The sequence below is a fragment of the Carcharhinus amblyrhynchos genome, chromosome 23 (assembly GCF_965287045.1).
Source record: "Carcharhinus amblyrhynchos chromosome 23, sCarAmb.v2.hapA, whole genome shotgun sequence".
In the NCBI taxonomy this organism is placed as follows: Eukaryota; Metazoa; Chordata; class Chondrichthyes; order Carcharhiniformes; family Carcharhinidae; genus Carcharhinus; species Carcharhinus amblyrhynchos.
Genome location: NC_137346.1, coordinates 34,574,080 through 34,591,751, shown reverse-complemented (window position 1 = coordinate 34,591,751; position 17,672 = coordinate 34,574,080). Strand labels below are relative to the sequence as shown.

General features: G+C 40.4%; 1 protein-coding gene across 22 annotated transcripts in view; it reads right to left on the bottom strand.

The window, feature by feature from the left end:
* The window catches only part of elna (elastin a), a 324,471-nt gene that overhangs the window by 34,187 nt on the left and 272,612 nt on the right, over positions 1-17,672 (bottom strand). For 12 of the 22 annotated variants that reach the window (XM_080210601.1, XM_080210609.1, XM_080210608.1 and 9 more), the window contains 3 exons: positions 12,267-12,302; positions 10,914-10,997; positions 5,909-5,944 (listed from right to left, as the gene is read on the bottom strand). The exons of 2 other annotated variants lie outside the window; for them this stretch is intronic. In XM_080210601.1, the coding sequence (XP_080066727.1) occupies positions 5,909-5,944; positions 10,914-10,997; positions 12,267-12,302 (156 nt within the window). Of the gene's footprint in view, positions 1-3,150; positions 3,211-5,908; positions 5,945-10,913; positions 10,998-12,266; positions 12,303-17,672 lie in introns of all 22 variants that reach the window. 8 more of the 22 variants (XM_080210604.1, XM_080210610.1, XM_080210618.1 and 5 more) reach the window with 3 other exon arrangements.

Sequence of the window (17,672 nt, the reverse complement as noted above, 5' to 3'; positions counted from 1 at the left end):
TGCAACCTTTAGCGTGAAATATTGAAATAAAGGAGTAATTGTTAGTCCTGTGGCATGTTATCTATTCAAGTTACAGATCATTTTTAGTTTATTAGATTATTAGTTTTAGTGTGTACAAAAAGCAGATCTACTTATGGTAACTATCTTATGGTTTAGAATACGAGTGAAGATTATGAAAGATGGGAGGAAGTCTAGATCTAAAGCATATTATTAAATTCAAGTGCCTCACATTACCACGAACGACGTCATGCTCTCTAAATGTCAAGTTATTTTAATTTATTTTAAAAATGGAAATGAAAAACTGGTAGGAAAATGAAAGTGACCATAAAATTGTTGATTTATCTTATAAACTGAAAAGGTTGACTGATTTTTTTAGAGAAAGCAGCTGGTCTGTTTTATATGTGACTCCAATTCAACACCAATGTCCTTCTGAAATGACGAAGCACCTATTGCACCGTGGCATTTGAACTCTCTTGTATGAGCCATTTAAGAAGGGATTAAATGATTTGAATAGAAACAATGTGCTGGAGCTTGGGAGAAAGGCAGGGTAATGGCACTAAGTCATAATGTTCATTTGGAAAGCCGGTGAATACGTGATGGGCCAAATGGACTCCTTCTGCATTGTAACAATATTGGGATACTATGATAATATGAGGATCTTCGGATATAGGATGAGCTGTGGCTGTAGAAGCATTTGAAAACAAGAATGGGGATCTCAAAATTGCTTCCCTGAGCACAATAAGTTATTGGATATGATCCTGAATAGGATCAAAGGAAAAAAAAACCTCGTAAGTGCAATTTATTATTGTTGTTGCAAATTCAAATTACCTGAAGTTTGTGAAGGTGTAATTGAGGAGAGTATGTCAGAAATTGACTTTCAAGGCCATTGAGACATCAATGAAGATTGCAGAAAAGTTAGAGATGAAGTAACAGGCAAATGTTTTGAAGATTATACATAAAGACTGTCCTGGATTAGGGATGAAAGAAATTACAAGATGGCGCCAAAGAGGGTAAATTTGTATAGGCAACCAGGAAATAAGAGGGCCTAGATTTCTGGCCCCATGAGAGGTGGGCTGGAAATCAATTGCATTCATAACATGGGTCATTTATGCTTGCTAGAAGCAACATAGATTCATATGCAGGGATCCATTTACTGCAAACAAAATGAATATATTTAAGCCTTGCACCTTTTCAGAAAATACTCAGAAGCATGGGGAGCCTGTTGTTATCTCCATGGCAATGCCTCAGTCAATCTGAGTTGAGTATCAACCAATGAGTAATCCTTTGATAGTTTGAAATTTGAAATTCTTGCATTAGTCCGGATATGTGCAAGATGAAAAACTTTGACAAGATGTCTCTCTCTTCAGCTATATTAGTTTTATGTTAATGAGGAATCTGAAAACACTAAATTCTCCAGGGGATCTTCTTCAGCCTGTGTATGCCATATTAAAATTCCAGTAAATCATTATGAGAAGTTCTGCATTTCCACAGCTTGATGTGGATGTGCCAGCGTTGGACTGGGGTAAACACAGTAAAAAGTCTGACAACACCAGGTTTTAGTCCAACCGATTTATTTGATAGTAAACTCACAAGCTTTCGAGGGGACTCCCTCTTCATCAGGTGAATGGAGAGTTCTGCATTCTCTCCATTCACTCTCCATTCACCTGACGAAGAGGGAGTCCCCTCGAAAGCTTGTGAGTTTACTATCAAATAAATCGGTTGGACTAAAACCTGGTGTTGTCAGACTTTTTACTGTGTTTTCCACAGCTTGCACAGGAACATATGCAAGGGCCACTCAGCCCTTTGAGCCTGCTCCACCATTCAATAAGATCATGGCTGATCTTACTACAACCTTACGCCTACCCTGATAACCCTTGATTCCCTTGTTTAGAAATAATCTATCTATCTTTGCCTTGAAAATATTCAAAGACAATGCTTCCTATGCATTTTGAGGAAGGGAGGTCCAAAGACTCACAACCCTCAGAGAAAAGAATTCTCCTCATTTGTCTTAAATGGGTGACCCCTTATGTTTAAACTGTGACCCCCCCTCACCCCTCTCCAGTTCAACATTCTCCTACAAGAGGAAACATCCTCTCCACATCCAGCCTGTCAACATCCCTCAGGATCTTATATGTTTCAATGAAGTCATCCTGTACTCTTCCAAATTCCAGCAGATAAAAGCTTAGCCCGTCCAACCTTTCCTCATTAGACAACATGCCGATTCCTGGTATTAGTTTAGTAAATCTTCTCTGAACTGCTTAAAAATCATATATATATTTCCTCAAATAAGGAGGACAATACTGTACAGTGTACTTCAGACCTTTAAGTTACTCCTGGGCGCAGGAAAATCCAAAGTCTTAGTCAATTGATTGACAGTAAACAGGCTATAAACAACAACAAATGGGGATTGATTGTAGTGAGTCAAATCAACAGATTGTTTTCACTTAAGGAAGTCCATTTGCTTTTTAATGCACTCATGCAAAGATACTTAAGCAGCGATAATTCTGAGGCCTGCCATATCTAAAATTAATAGCTTTCCTGGTTCCTCTGCTCATGCCCTTGACAAGCAATGATTTTCTCATCATTCACTTAAATGGACAGGATTAATTTTTTTTAAACTTAGAACATAAGAAATAGGAGCAGGAGTAGGCCATCTAGCCCTTCGAGCCTGCCCCGCCATTCAACAAGATCATGGCTGATCTGAAGTGGATCAGTTCCACTTTCCCGCTTTCTCCCCATAACCCTTAATTCCCTTGTCTATCAAAAACCTATCTACCCGTGACTTAAATATATTCAGCGAGGTAGCCTCCACCACTTCAACAGGCAGAGAATTCCAGAGATTCACCACCCTTTGAGTGAAGAAATTCCTCCTCAACTCTGATCTAAACTGCCTCCCCACCCCCCACCCCCCCCCCCCCCACTTATCTTGAGGCTGTGCCCTCTAGTCCTGAACTGAACTTACATGAACTGCAATCTATCCTTCACTTACAGCAACCCTCACGAATGCAACTATCTGCAGTTATTTTTCTTCTGCTTTTGGGATTAATTTCTGTAGTGTACTGTGATACCATCATTCACACAGAATTGGGATGAGGCAAAGATACAAAGAGTGTAATGGAGGAAAATGTATTTCAGAAGACAGTTCATTACCTACTCCGATGCCAGGCTGTAGACCCCCACCAATGCCAGGCTGCAGACCCCCGCCAACACCTACATTGTGATTACAAAAATTTAATAATTGAAAGTTGTTCTAATTTAGGATTTTTTGGTCAATAATGGCTGACAGTGAAGTAATTTGAAGCAGAACCATGCTGTTTCCTAATTCCAGACATTTATATCAACACTCAAGTCAAACTGTTATTCCCCTTAATTATTATATTTCTATGTAGTAAATAAAGACTTCCATGAAAGATGGAGGAAGTGAATTATTAGAGATGTTTTCTTTTGGGTGGATATGAACATGATGCTAGTTTTCCTGTTTGTATTGGGATAAAAGATCTTATGACACTATCCAAAGAAGGGTAAAGAGTTTACCTGGTATCCTCGCCAACATTAATTCTTGACCAACACCATTAAAATAATTCTCCATTTATTGCATTTGTAAGACCTATTGATATTGCCATTTGACTGCTCCTGATGGCAGAACAGAAAGTGGGTGCCACTTCTGGTCTCTTGCTTTGCTGGTTTTCATGTGATTACAAATAAAATTTAAACTGCTGACAGCACGCATGGCAGATACATACAATTACATGGCCAGGACGCTTTTCAGTGGTGAAATACACCATCAACTGATAATGTAATAGGGACACACTGTCTATAAAAGAATCTCTTTGACAAACATGGAGGCTCTTCATCATGGCCACAACTTTCTTGCTGGGAAGAGATATGTAAGTGTCCAGAGGGGCAATGTTTTCACACAGAGGGTGGTGAGTGTTTGGAACAAGCTGCCAGAGGTAGCAGTAGAGGCGGGTACAATTTTGTCTTTTAAAAAGCATTTATATAGTTACATGGGTATGATGGGTATAGAGGGATACGGGCCAAATGCGGGCAATTGGGATTAGCTGAGGAGTTTTAAAAAAAAGGCAGCATGGACAAGTTGGGCCTAGGGGCCATGTTTCCATAAACCTCTATGACTCTAATTCCATTGCCTTTAATATTACATTGAGAGCACAAAAGTGACATGGCTGTTTTTCAAACTTAAATTACACTTGTTAATATTTCACATTGCATTGATTTCACTTTATTCATGTGTGCAGCATTGCTTTTTGTTGAGACTAGCTTAGTCAGAGAACTAAAAGTACTGGCACACCTCGTGGTTTGCATGCATTGATGGTTACGGCAGTGTTAAGGAGAGTTTCTTTATTGTGGAAGAAATAAGGTGGGCTTTTTTTGTTCACTCTTTATTTAATGTTCATGTTAGTGTTCAGTGAGGCATGGCTGAACTTGCAGGCTCAGCTGGCCGTTCTAAGCATTATGAAGGACATTGTCCAAGATCACTCTCAACAGGGATAACTGAAAAATGAACACAAAGCCCTATAAGGACTCTGCCAGCCGACATTCTTGTGGCCAGTACTTTAGGCCTCCCATTTTCTTACCTTGACTGACTGTTCCCACCATCCCACCACACCATATCCAGGATGAGAAGTTTTTCCTTCTTTATTCTTCCATGCCCCCATCCCATTCCAATATCCTCTCTCACCACTGCCTCACTCTTGCCAGTCCTGATCCTCCAAGCACATTGCATTCTGCTGCTCCCTTCCCTTATGCCAGTGCTCAACAAAGGAAACCACAGACTTCAAATACAATTACACAAAGCTTACCATTACACGTCACCTTTAAATGAATGTGAATCATGCACCACAAGATTCTCATGCACTGTTGACTTTATCATGAAGTAAGACATTATAATGAATAGTTTTAATATAATGCACAAGAATGGTAAGCAAATGTATTATAAGTAGGAAAGTGCCACAGGACAGTGTGATGCCTGACCTGTCACAAACACTTCGCTGAATTAATCTCTAAATTTAAATCCACTGTTGGGAGACCAAAATTTGAGCTCCCCTATTTAATTCATAAGAACATAAGAAATAGGAGCAGGAGTAGGCCATCTAGCCCCTCGAGCCTGCCCCGCCATTCAGTAAGATCATGGCTGATCTGTCGTGTATCAGTTCCACATTCCCGCCCTCTCCCCATAACCCTTAATCCCCTGGCCTATCAAAAACCTATCAACCCGTGTCTTAAATATATTTAGCGAGACAGCCTCCACCACTTCAACGGGCAGAGAATTCCAGAGATTCACTACCCTTTGAGTGAAGAAGTTCCTCCTCAACTCCGTTCTAAACCGCCCCCCCTTTATCTTGAGGCTGTGCCCTCTAGTCCTACTGTCCTTTCTGAGCGGGAATAGCCTCATGCCACTCGTCACGTTTCCTGCTCTTGCAAGCCCCATAAAAGTCACCGGCATAATAACTTCATAAAATTGCAAAACTTTAGGACATTCCAGGTGCTATATTAATAAATTTTAATTAATGATTAAAAGATAAAACAAATTAATGTTAAGAGACTGAATACAAAATGTTTTGTTCTACTTTAGTTTTTGGCTAGATACATTAATTTATAAATTCGATACTCAAGACAATTTTGGAAAGAAGTGAGAAGATATGATAAAGGTTCAAACCTCATTAATAAATATTCAAGATGTTTTTGCCTCATGTTACTGGACCATCCAGCTGATGTGATGTCTCAAGAGTTAGCAAAGTAAATGTCTCTAACTGGAAATGCTTCTCATGTGTAGCAGGAAAATACTTTTCTCTTTAACATGGGGATGGTTCTAATTTATCCTCAAATATATGATAATAAATTTATGATGATATAGATTGATGAATACTTCAGAATTAGGAATATTTACCTCCATATTTAGCAGCTTTATATGCAGCAGCTGCACCTGCAACAATAGAGAATCAACAGGTAATGATACAGCTGGGACTATGTTCAGGTATAACAAGAAGTATTCTGAAGATTAACAACAATGCAGCATTCCTGAGATGCAAGTCTTTTCTGAAGTTTTCATCATGAATAAAAAATACTCAAATCCAGCTAATATTGGAATTCCACTGGATGAATATCTAGATACAGTAAGATTTGTGGCTAAGAATTTTTCAGGTTTTAACTACCTCCAATACTTGTGAACTTTCAAAGTAGCCCAGAATATTTGGCTTTGCCTCAGGGTACAAAGTTATTTTATTGGTATAAGCAGAGGCCCATACCTTTTACATGTGATGCTTGGTTTGGGTGTTCCATTAAATGGATTAACAATTGGGGTTGTTCTTGGGACTTGTATGTTTTGCCAACCTGCAAGAATTGCTTCATATTTATGTCCGTCCTGAGTAGCTCCTCAATTCTGTATGTTTTGTGCTTGTCCAACAGTTCTTTCTGGAATGCTTTCATGGGAATGGATGTAATCATCAACTCAACAGTTCTATCTGCAAGCTCTGTGTTTGAAAAGTTACAGTACATTCCCTTTTCTCTGCATCTGTTGACAAAATGATCAATGAATTCTGTAGGCTTTTTTTGAAATGACATGAACTCCAGTCAATGAATGAGGAAGTTTAACCTGATTCTGAAGTGTGCTTTTAGAGATCCTTTAGCTCTCCTGCTGTTAATCCTGATGTATTTAGCCTGTGCCGACCTAGGCAAATCTTAATGGCTTGCTTGTCTGGTTTTGACACTCCTGAATCAAGGAACTGTGGCCTGAATGTTTTGGATTGCAGAGTCTTGAATGAGCATTACGTGGCTGCAAGCAGGTCTTCAACTCTTCATCTGGGAGGAAGTCCTGCCTTAGATAGCTGCCAGCCAATCTGATTGTAGGGAGTGTGAAATTCTGGCCTATAACTCTGTAAATAGCTTGAACATTTTGAGTAGCTGCATCCCAATTTAAACTGGGGAATTTTGTGGATCTGTTGACAACATACCTTAACCTTCCTTCTCCTGAAATACCTAGGATGGGCAGGGGAGTGGGGGGGGGTCACCGTATTTAAAGCTTTATCTGTACTAACCTTTTCTATTTTTATGAGGCTTTGATTTTCATTTTGTTTGAATCTCCCTTGTTTGATATTGATCTGGCTCACACCTGGGTCATTTGCCTTTCCCAACTGAGCTAGCCCAATGCTGATCCACCTGATGAGCTGTCCCACTCAATGAACTGACAGACTATGTGCTGCAATTCGCCATGTGGGATCCATCTCCTTACCCGCTTTTTACTTGAGCATTACCCTGGCTTGTGTTTTCAAAGCTTTTCTGTGCAGTCACCAGGCTGCAATTTCAACATCCTCCAACACTTCTGTTTCATAGCAGCCCAACTAAAATACTGAGGGTTGTCTGAAAGCAAGTTGCATGATCTAAGGCTATTCACTGTATTGTATCTATACTTATTCTTGCTGTCACCTGTTTGATCACAGCTCAACACTCTGTCATGTTTTTACAATGATATAAAGGTGCCAATCACTCAAAAGGGATTGGGTAAACATGCTTTGGGCCCACTTAGAAAGCATGAAGACATCAGTACTGGGCTAAGCATGCTGTTTTCTGTTCACAGGATAAAGTAAAACATAGACTGGATCACATCACACTAGCTGAAGGCATTCTGCTATCCCTTAAAAGCATATCACAATATTTAAAGAACATCAACCAGGCAAGGAACCGCTTTAAGGAAGAGCTATGTAATTGTAATAACATTAAATTAACACAGTGTGTGAGAATGTGTCCTCTTCACTTGTTAAATAATCCATAATTTGAATTTTATGCTTGGCTATTATCAATCTGTCGGTGGCAGGTGCATCTGCCCATGACAGTATTGATAAGAGTGACCACTACACAATCTTTGTGGAGATGTGAAGTCCCACCTTCACATTGAGAATAACTTCCATTGCGTTGTGTGGCACTAACATCATGCTGAATGGGACAGATTTTGAACTGATCCAGCAACTCAAGTCTGGACATTCATGAGGCACTGTGGGCCATCAACATAGCGGAACTGTACTCCAGCACAATCTGAAACTCATAGCCCGGCATATCCCCTACTCGAACATTACCATCAAGCCAGGGGATCAACCCTGGTTCAATGAAGGGTGCATGAGGGCATGCCAGGAACAGCACCAGGCATACCTAAAAATGAGGTGTCAACCTGGTGAAGCTACCAAACAGGGCCACTTGCATGCCAAATGGCATGAACAGCAAGTGATGGACAGAGCTAAGCGAGCCCATAACCAACAAATCATATCCAAGTTCTGCAATCCTGCCATATCCAACCATGAATGGTGGTGGGAATTAAACAACTCACTGGAGGAGGAAGCTCCACAAACATCCCCAGCCTCATCAGTGCAAAAGATAAGGCTGAAGCAATCTTCAGCCAGAAGGGCCGAGTAGATGATCCATCTTGGCCTCCTCCAGTGGTCCCCAGCATCTCAGATGCCAGTCTCCAGCCAATTCAATTCAATCCACATGATAGCAAGAAATGTTTGGAGGCACTGGATACTGCAAAGGCAATGGGCCCTGATAACATTCCGGCAATAGCACTGAACTCTTGTGTTCCAGAACTTGCTGCTCTCCTAGCCAAGCTCTTCCAGTATAGTTAATGCCCAACAATGTGGAAAATTGCTCAGTTATGTCCTGTACTCAAAAAGCAGGACAAATCCAACCTGACCAATTACCGTCCAGTCTACTCTCGATCACCAGTAAGGTGATGGAAGGGGTCATCAAAGTGCTATCAAGAGCACCTATTTAGCAACAACTTGCTTAGTGACACCCAGTTTGGATTTCTTCAGGGTCAACTCAACTCCTGACCTCAATACAGCCTTGGTTCAAACATGGATGAAAGAGCTGAATTCCAGAGATGAGGTGAGATGAGGGCCCTTAGCATCAAATCCACATTCGACTGAGTGTGGCATCAAGGAGCCCTAGCAAAACTGGAATCAATGGGTATCAGGGGGCAAACTCTCTGCTGGTTGGAGTCATACCTGGCACATAGGAAGGTGGTTGTGGTTGTGGAGGTGGAGGGTCAGTCATCTCAACTCTAGGATATCTCTGCAGGAGTCCCTCAGGGTAGTGTCCTAGGCCCAATCGTCTTCAGTTGCTTCATCAATGATCTCCCCTCCATTATATGTCTCAAGTGGGGATGTTCTCTGGTGATTGCACAATGTTCAACACCATTCATGACTCCTCAGATACCGAAGCATTCCATGTTGAAATGCAACAAGATCTGGACAATATCCAGATTTGGGCTAACAAGTGGCAAGTAACATTTGTGCCATACAAATGCCAGGCAATGACTATCATCTATAAGAGACACTCTAACCATTGCCCCTTGACATTCAATGCTGTTACCATCACTGAATCCCTGCAACATTCTCAGGTTTACCATTGACCAGAAACTCAACTGGACTCACCACATAAACACACTGGCTACAAGAGCAGATCAGAGGCTAGGAATACTGTGGCGAGTAACTGACCTCTTGACTCCCCACAGCCTATCCACTATCAACAAGGCACAAGGCAGTGATGAAATACTCCCCACTTGTCTGAATGGTGCAGCTTCAACAGCACTTGGGAAGCTTGACACCATCCTGGACAAAGCAGCCTACTTAATTGGCACTACATCTACAAACATCCATTCTCTCCAACACTGACACTCAGTAGCAGCTGTGTGTACTATCTACAAGATGCACTGAAGCAATTCATCAAAGATCCTTAGACAGCATCTTCCAAACCCACAACCACTTCAGTCTAGAAGGACAAGGGCATGTACACCACCACCTACAAGTTCTCCTCCAAACCACTCACCATCCTGACTTGGAAATATATTGCTGTTCCTTCACACTCGCTGGTTCAAAATACTGGAATTCCTTCCCTAATGGCATTGTGGGTCAACCCACAGCACCTGGACTGCAGCAATTCAAGAAAGCAGCTCACCACTACCTTCTCAAGGGCAACCCTGGATGGGCAATAAATGCTGGCCAGCCAGTGATATCCATGTCTCACAAGTGAGTGAAAAAATAAAAACAGGAGTTACATAGGTCATTGGGCCAGAGCTTTGAATTGGAAACCCGGATGTCTGGGTTTTCCCATAGGTATCCACAGCTTCAGGCTTCTTTGCCTGAAAGGTTCCACGATTGGCTTAACTCGTGTTTTATAAAGTTCCAGCAAGGCAACCCTGATCTTGTATTCTATGCCTCAGCCAGTAATGTTAAGTATGCACTTTGCCTTCTTGACCACCTCATATAACTGTCCAGCTATCTTCAGGGTTCTTACGCTTCGAAGCCTCTCTGTTCCTCTATATGTCTTAGTTCTAGGAAGTCCATGAAATGGGTATGCACTTGTTAATTAAAGTTGATTGAACCCATGACCGCATAGAAACCCACCAATAGTGAAAGGTAAAAACTCCCCATATAGTGTGGGTTTGACACTTTCCTTGGATCCTGATAGACAAAGTATTTGTCTCGCAGAAAACCTGACTCAATTGTTTTTTAGTGCATTCTTGCAGTGTTACTTAAGCTGTGATTACATTAAGTTCCAAAATACCTGATATTATCAGTCTTGTTTTCTCAATTATTTTGCTTGAGCCTTCCAAATCCTGTGATTTTCCACCTGATTCATTTTAATAAGCACAGAGTGGAAAACCACAGCCATTGAGCACATTAATAGATGTTAATTTAGCAGACACTTAAACTATCTGTCAGCCTTCCCTAAGTACATCTTTCATGAAGGCAGCAATCTGCAGTTAATTTTCCTTCTGCTGTTCGTATTAATTTCACTTCGTGCCATAGCACCATTATTTATACAGAAATGGGATAAAATAGATTTGTACACTTCACAAAGAGAACATGGAGGAAAATATCTTTCAGAAAACAATAAATTACCCATTCCAATGCCAGGCTGGACACCTACTCCAATGCCTGGCCGGATTCCTGCTCCAAAACCAGCCTGTGCGCCTAATCCAAGACCTACAATGAAATCACAAGAATAATGAGGAATAGCGGCTGTTATTTAATAGAGTTGACATGATGGAGTCTTGCCCACGGGCTGCAGATGTGGCAAAAACATCATGTTGCCTCTATAGGGAAGGTGCTCTGCATTAAACACCACTCAGGCACTTATTTGGAATCAAGAACACTTGTTGAAGTCCTGCCCGCCAAAAGCCATCATTTGTAGTTGCTGAAAGAACACACATTGCTGGATCCCAGACCACAAGTGAGTGATGGTAGGAGGGAGGTTACAGGATGGGGGTCATGAGGGATCGGCAGCAAGGGCATGAGGGTGGCAGTCAGTGACAACAGCCCCCTCAAACACCCAACTTTCTAATACTATGCCCCTCAATCAGACACTGAGTGCCATCTCAAATACTGATTTAAGGATAAGGAAAGAACATTAATAAAGAGAGATATTACAAGCTGTTTAATTTTTCTACTTTGGTAGGTTAGACTTTGGTAGGTTAGGTTTTCTACTTTGGCGTGACTAATTTTGAAAAGAAGTGAGAAGATATGATAAAGATTCAAACCTAATTAATGAATGCTCAAGATTTCTTTGCCTCATGTTACTGGTTGTGTTGGACCATCTGATGAGATGCCTCAAGAATTAGCAAAGGTGACAATGTTTCTCATGTATAGTCATCACATATAGAAGAATAATTCCTTTTCTTTAACATAGGAACGTAGGAAACAGAAGTAGGTCTTCAACCTCCTGAGCCTGCTCTGCTATTTAACTTGATCATGGCTGATCTTCTGCCTCAGCACCATTTTCTTCTGTTGTCTCCATATCTCTTGATACCTTTAATATCCAGAAATTTAAAGATCTCTGTCTTGTATGTAATGACTGAGTCTCCACTGTCTTCTGGGGTAGAAAATTCCAAAGATTTACTCTCTGAGAGAATACATTTCTCCTCATCTCAGTTCTAAATAGCCTACCTCTTATTCTAAGATTGCGTACCCTGGTTCTAAACCCTCCAGCCATGAAAAACATTCTTTTTGCATCTACACTCTACTTCGTGTGCTTCTATAAAATCACCTCTTATTCTTCTAAACTCTAGAGAATAAAGGTCCAGTCTTCTTAATCTCTCTTTTCAAGACAATACCTCGTATCAGTTTGATGAATCTTTGTTGCACTCCCTTGATGGCAAGTATTTCCTGAAAATATGCGTGGCTTTATTCTATCCTCAAAAGTAAAACAATTTGATAGTTATATATAGTGAATATGTCAGAAGTAGGAATACTTACCTCTATATTTAGCAGCTTTAGATGCAACAGCTCCACCTGTAACAATAGAAAATCAATAGCTAACGATATAGCCATCACCAAGATACCCTGAAAAGAGTGAGATGTTGCATTTCGGAAGGACTAACGAGGAAATACACAATGAGCGCCACTATGAAAGGAGGTTCAGGCAGCCAGAGGGATCTTGGGGTGCATGTCCAAAAATCCCTGATGGCAACATGACAGATAGAGATGGTGGTTAAGAGTATGGGATATTTGTCTTTATTAGCTGAGGCTCAGTACATAAGAGCAGGGAGGTTATGATGAAACTGTTTAAAATGCTGTTAGTCCACAGCTAGAAAATTATGCAACCCTGGTCGCCACACTATAGGAAGAATGTGATTGCACTAGAAATGGTGCAGAAGGGTTCACCAGGATGTTGCCTAGGCTAAGATGTTACAGCTATGAAGGTTAGTCTGTGATTGCTTGCCTTAAATTAGAGAAGGCTGAGGGGGAACCTAATAGAAGTGCACAAAATTATGAGGGACGTAGAAAGATATGGTAGAAAGGAAGAAACTTTTCCTCTTAATAGAGAAATCAATGACCGGGGGACATAGATTTAAGGTCGTGGGAAGGAAATTTAGAGAGGATTTGATTAAATACATTTTACCCAGAGGGTGGTGGGAATCTGGAACTCATTGCCTGAAAAGTTGGTAGAAGCAGGAACCCTCACAACTTTTCAGAAGCATTTAGATGAGCAAGAAACATCATAACATACAAGGCAATAGATCAAGTGCTGGCAAATTGGATTAGAATAAATAGGTGCTTGATGGCCAGTGCAGACACAATGGGCCGAAGTACTGTAAAGGTCTATGATTAAGGCTGTCTGTATATAGGCATGACAAAAAGCATTCCGAAGATTAACAGCAATGCAACATTTCCAAGAAACAGCTTTTTTGAAATTTTCAACATTGGCTCAATTTGAGTAATTTTTGCTCATGTTAGTCTCTGGATTTCATTGGGTGAAATCCTGGTTACTGATAATTTGTGACCAAGAAATTTTGAGAAAGGAAGACTTGCATTTAAATAGCATCTTTCACAATCACCATCTCAATGCATTGTACAGCTAATTAAATATTTTTGAAGTGTAACTGTTGTAAAGTATGAAATGAGCCATCAATTTGTGTAGCAGCAAGCTCACACAAACATGAACGTATTTTATAATCTTGATTGAGTGGTAAATATTGGCCAGAAACTGGGATATTACTGAAAAAAAAAGACATGTCAAAGCTTTTGGTCTCGCGCACATCACGGCACTTCGCAAGAATACTAGGAAGGCACCTGGAGCACTGTAACCGGCAAAGCTTTGGACCAAATGTTGAAAAGTGAAATGGGGATGGGTAGCTCATCAGCAGGTACAAACATGATCGGTCTCTTTCTGTGTTAAAAACCTATTATTTCAAAGCGGTCTACAACAATTTATACTATATGCTATAAGAGTGCTGATTGGTTGGCAGGTGGACTTTAATTGGTAGCAGTGTTGCCATAGAGAATGCATCAGGTGATAATAACTGACAAACTGGCAGGGATTGTTTGAAATTTAAACCAGATAGCTTGACCCTGATTGGTCAAGGGGAACAAATCAGTAAATGGTTGCCACTTGTTTTGCTTAGCTGAAAAAGGTACAATGTTCTTTCTGACTCCAAAGAACATGGCCTTATGTATTCAAATACGTAGCTTCCAGTAAATGCAAATGAAGTACTTTTGAACTGTAGTCACTATTGTAATGTAGGAAATGTTCAATCAGTTATAATTCATGTCTTTCATCTTCCACAGATCCTTCAAGCATCCCTCATGACACATTGCTGCAGCAGCATAAAGATTCCTCAGGGCATTCCATTTACTATTGGATCAAGTGCACCCTCCTCCAGTTTAGATACACACACTTTGGTAAGCCTGCCAATGATTACAGTGAGTTGATGCAAGGTGAATTGCACATCATAAAAGTTGGTGACAGGTGAAACAGTGCAGAACCCCATTTGAGGATATGATATTCTAGACACAGGTAGATGCAGCTGCTGAGCCTTGGGATTGATAAAGGTGACTGTTCTGGGGCAGCAGCAGAAAATGTTGGTGTGCCAGGTGGCTTCACTGCCTCAGATTAACAATGGTGTGTCTGAATCAACCCATCCCAGGAATCGCTTGCAGCAAAGTACGGACACACTTGCCACAAAAGGCTCTTCCTCCACCTCTGAAAGTGTAGAATGTTCATCACCTTCCTCTTCCTGTAGCTCCAATTCTTGTTATGTTGCTGTGTTGGACAAGATACAGCAGACCACCACCAGTCTGGAAACCTATGCTAGTTTATACTCAAGTGCACTTCTAGATCTGTCCAGCATTCTGAATTGCATCTTAGCATTTTTATTGCTTGATCAGTGACAACCCTTGTGTTCACATGAGGTACAACATACCTTTCCTGAGTGGCTGAGTTTGGACTCCTCACAAGTCTCATCAGCTAGGTTTTTAAAGTGCAATCCATGCCACCATGGAGCCACCACTGACTCTGTTTTGGAATGTGAATATCTCTGGTAGACTTGGCTGGTGCAGGATAATTGGATCATGGCAACTTCCTGATATCTCACACAAACATAAATGTTGATGGAGCAAATCTTTTTCAGCTGATGAATATTACTGTTAGGGCTGTCACGTCAATTAAACAGCAAGCTTTTAAATAAGATGAAACTCAAAACTGGCTGACTTATATCGATGAACAAATAGTAAATTTGTCTCCACTTTCAAATAGGTCAGGTTATTCATATTGTAAGATTTTGACAATTCTACTAATTTCCAGAATCTGTAATGTCAATGTATTTTATTCTGTGAAGACAGTTTAAAATCAAATGGTTCAGTTTTGGCTTGTTGGGCAACTAACAGTCAAGGAAACAGGCAAAGCAATTATTTGTGAAGAAATAAACTTATTTTATGACAAGAGCTTATTTGAGTCTTGACCTAAAGCCAAAATATGATTAGTTGTTTAAATCAGTTTGAAGGAATAGCTAAAGCAGTCTGAACTTAAGATGATCTTATGTTTAAGCAAACTATTTAGTCTTTTAATTGGTCAGTACCTCCAATAAGAAAACCCTTATTTTCTGATATTATGAAAGGAAGTGGTCTTAACTGTTGATTTTAATAGCTTTACTGTGGGGCTTGGGTTAAGATATGTTGATAAGAGAATGTGGCTTTATTTATGGCTTCTTTGTAGCTGGAAGGAGATGTGCATTTGTTTGTGATGGAATGTAAGCTTCTGGAATTTATGATCCATAAAACAGGGGCTATTGCAAAGGTGGGTGATGTGAGATGAATTGTGTCCTATAACAAATAGAAATGAATTTGGATCATCTTCAAAACAGGAAGTAGGAATGGGAGACTGGGGATAAAAGATGAGGAATTGTGATTTTCGTTGGCAGAGTGATACTGTGGCTTCTGGGAAATGATGCTTCTGTACACAGTTCAACATTCATTTCAAAGACATAAACAAAGAAATTGTCTGTGCTGACAACACCAAAATTTCCTGGCATCTTGAGAGGTGAGGAATTTCTATATTATTTTCACTGCCTCTTATTAAGAATATGTAAAATTTTGCTTAATAAATTCTACTTGATTCATAAATACTAGTTATTTGAACCTTGTAGGTCAAGCACAATTGAGGACTCAAGTGTTAGACATTAAAAATTCAGGGTTTATTAAAAAATTAGAGTTTGTTTTAATAAGCAAGGTTTTATACTCAAAATCCTAAACCTAATAATATTAAAACATGAAAAAGTGAAACAGTCAAGATTCTTTACTAGGAATAAGGGAGGGAGAATTATTTGTGTTTGAAGCAACAAGATCAATAGAATTACAATTGGGAATTCATCGCGTTCAAATAAATTGATATTTAGGGTTGCAAATATTTTGAAATGGCAGTACATGGCATACATGGTGATGTTCTGTATGGTGCAGGAAAGAAAAATCAGAAGTGAATATATTGGAGCAGTTTTGTATACTTTAGATGCAATCGAAGGTGGGGTGGGGGTGGGGGTGGGGGGGAGACGCGGAATCGATGTGTTTTGCAACGCAATTGCATTAGGATTGCACAGGAAAGGAAAATGATGTGTGAGAAATTGTTCCCGGAGCAAGTTGAGTTGTGTTTCACAACACTGGTTTAAAACGATCAGACATTTTCCAATGACATGGGTCTAATTTTACTTGTCCAAGTGATAAAACATGTGTTTGTTAATTGTATATTTGAATGTCCATCCCACATGAACCATAAAGATTTTAGTGCTACCATTGCTTAGTACATAAATGTCTCTCCAAGTCCAAATTTCTGGTGTTTAAGTCATAATGAATGAAAAAAAAGTTAAATCAAGCAATCCACATCTATGGAAGCTGACGAGGAAGCAACTTCACAAGATGAAGCACCTGATATTAGTGAAGAACAGACTATGGAGGGTATTAAAGATAAAACTCCAAAATTTTTTATCTAACCAAAAGAAAAAAATCAATGTCCAAAAAGATTTGGGAACATAACTGTAATCATTCTGTCAAGGGCAGTCTTCCATCACCAAGACCCTTTAACAATAATACAAGAAAGAGCCATACCATGTAAGCATGCAAGTCAATATGGGGGGACCGATAGGATACCTATTGGTCCCTGTTGAAGCAACAGTTTGTAACCACCACTGCTTACTTCCCATTGGGCGGGCCTTTGCTTGCTTATTAAGGAAGATCGTGCTCCATAATGCCCACGGGGAGATCTGTTGATGATTCCCAGGGCCCCTCATGACCATCATAACATCCCTCCCCCTGTAAACCTGCCGCGAGTAGGACCGTTCCATTGCTTGACAGTTGGTCTGAGGTCCGAAGACAGGACTGGATCTGGCGGTATGACTGGCTGGGAGGGAGCATTGCAGGATGACTGATACAGGTTCCTCCTTGGGTTCCGCTTCAGCCAGGATGCCAATTCCTTCTGCTTCTATCTCAGAGACTGTGTTCTTGTTATATGGAGGGGCTAATGTGGCTTTGAGTTGTGGGCAGACACTGGTAGCAGCCACCACCATGGCCAATACTGAGACTTGTTCAGGAATGGACACTCAACCCCTGAGATGGTCCAGTATTTCTTCACAATGTTACCCTGGATTTTAATTCTAAGATACTGGTCCTGCTTCCTCTGTAATGATCCCAGGGACCCAACTGCGACCATCTCCAAAGTTCCTCATGTGAATCAGGTTATAAATGATCCTTCTGCTCTTGCAGAATCATGATTTTATCTCTGGTTTTCTCTTTAGGACCGCACCCTCTCCACCAGGTTTCGTAGGCTCAGTCTTGTGTGAAACTGTCATCCCATTAACAGTTCAACTGGGGAATTCCTGTTGTTGTGTGAAGTAT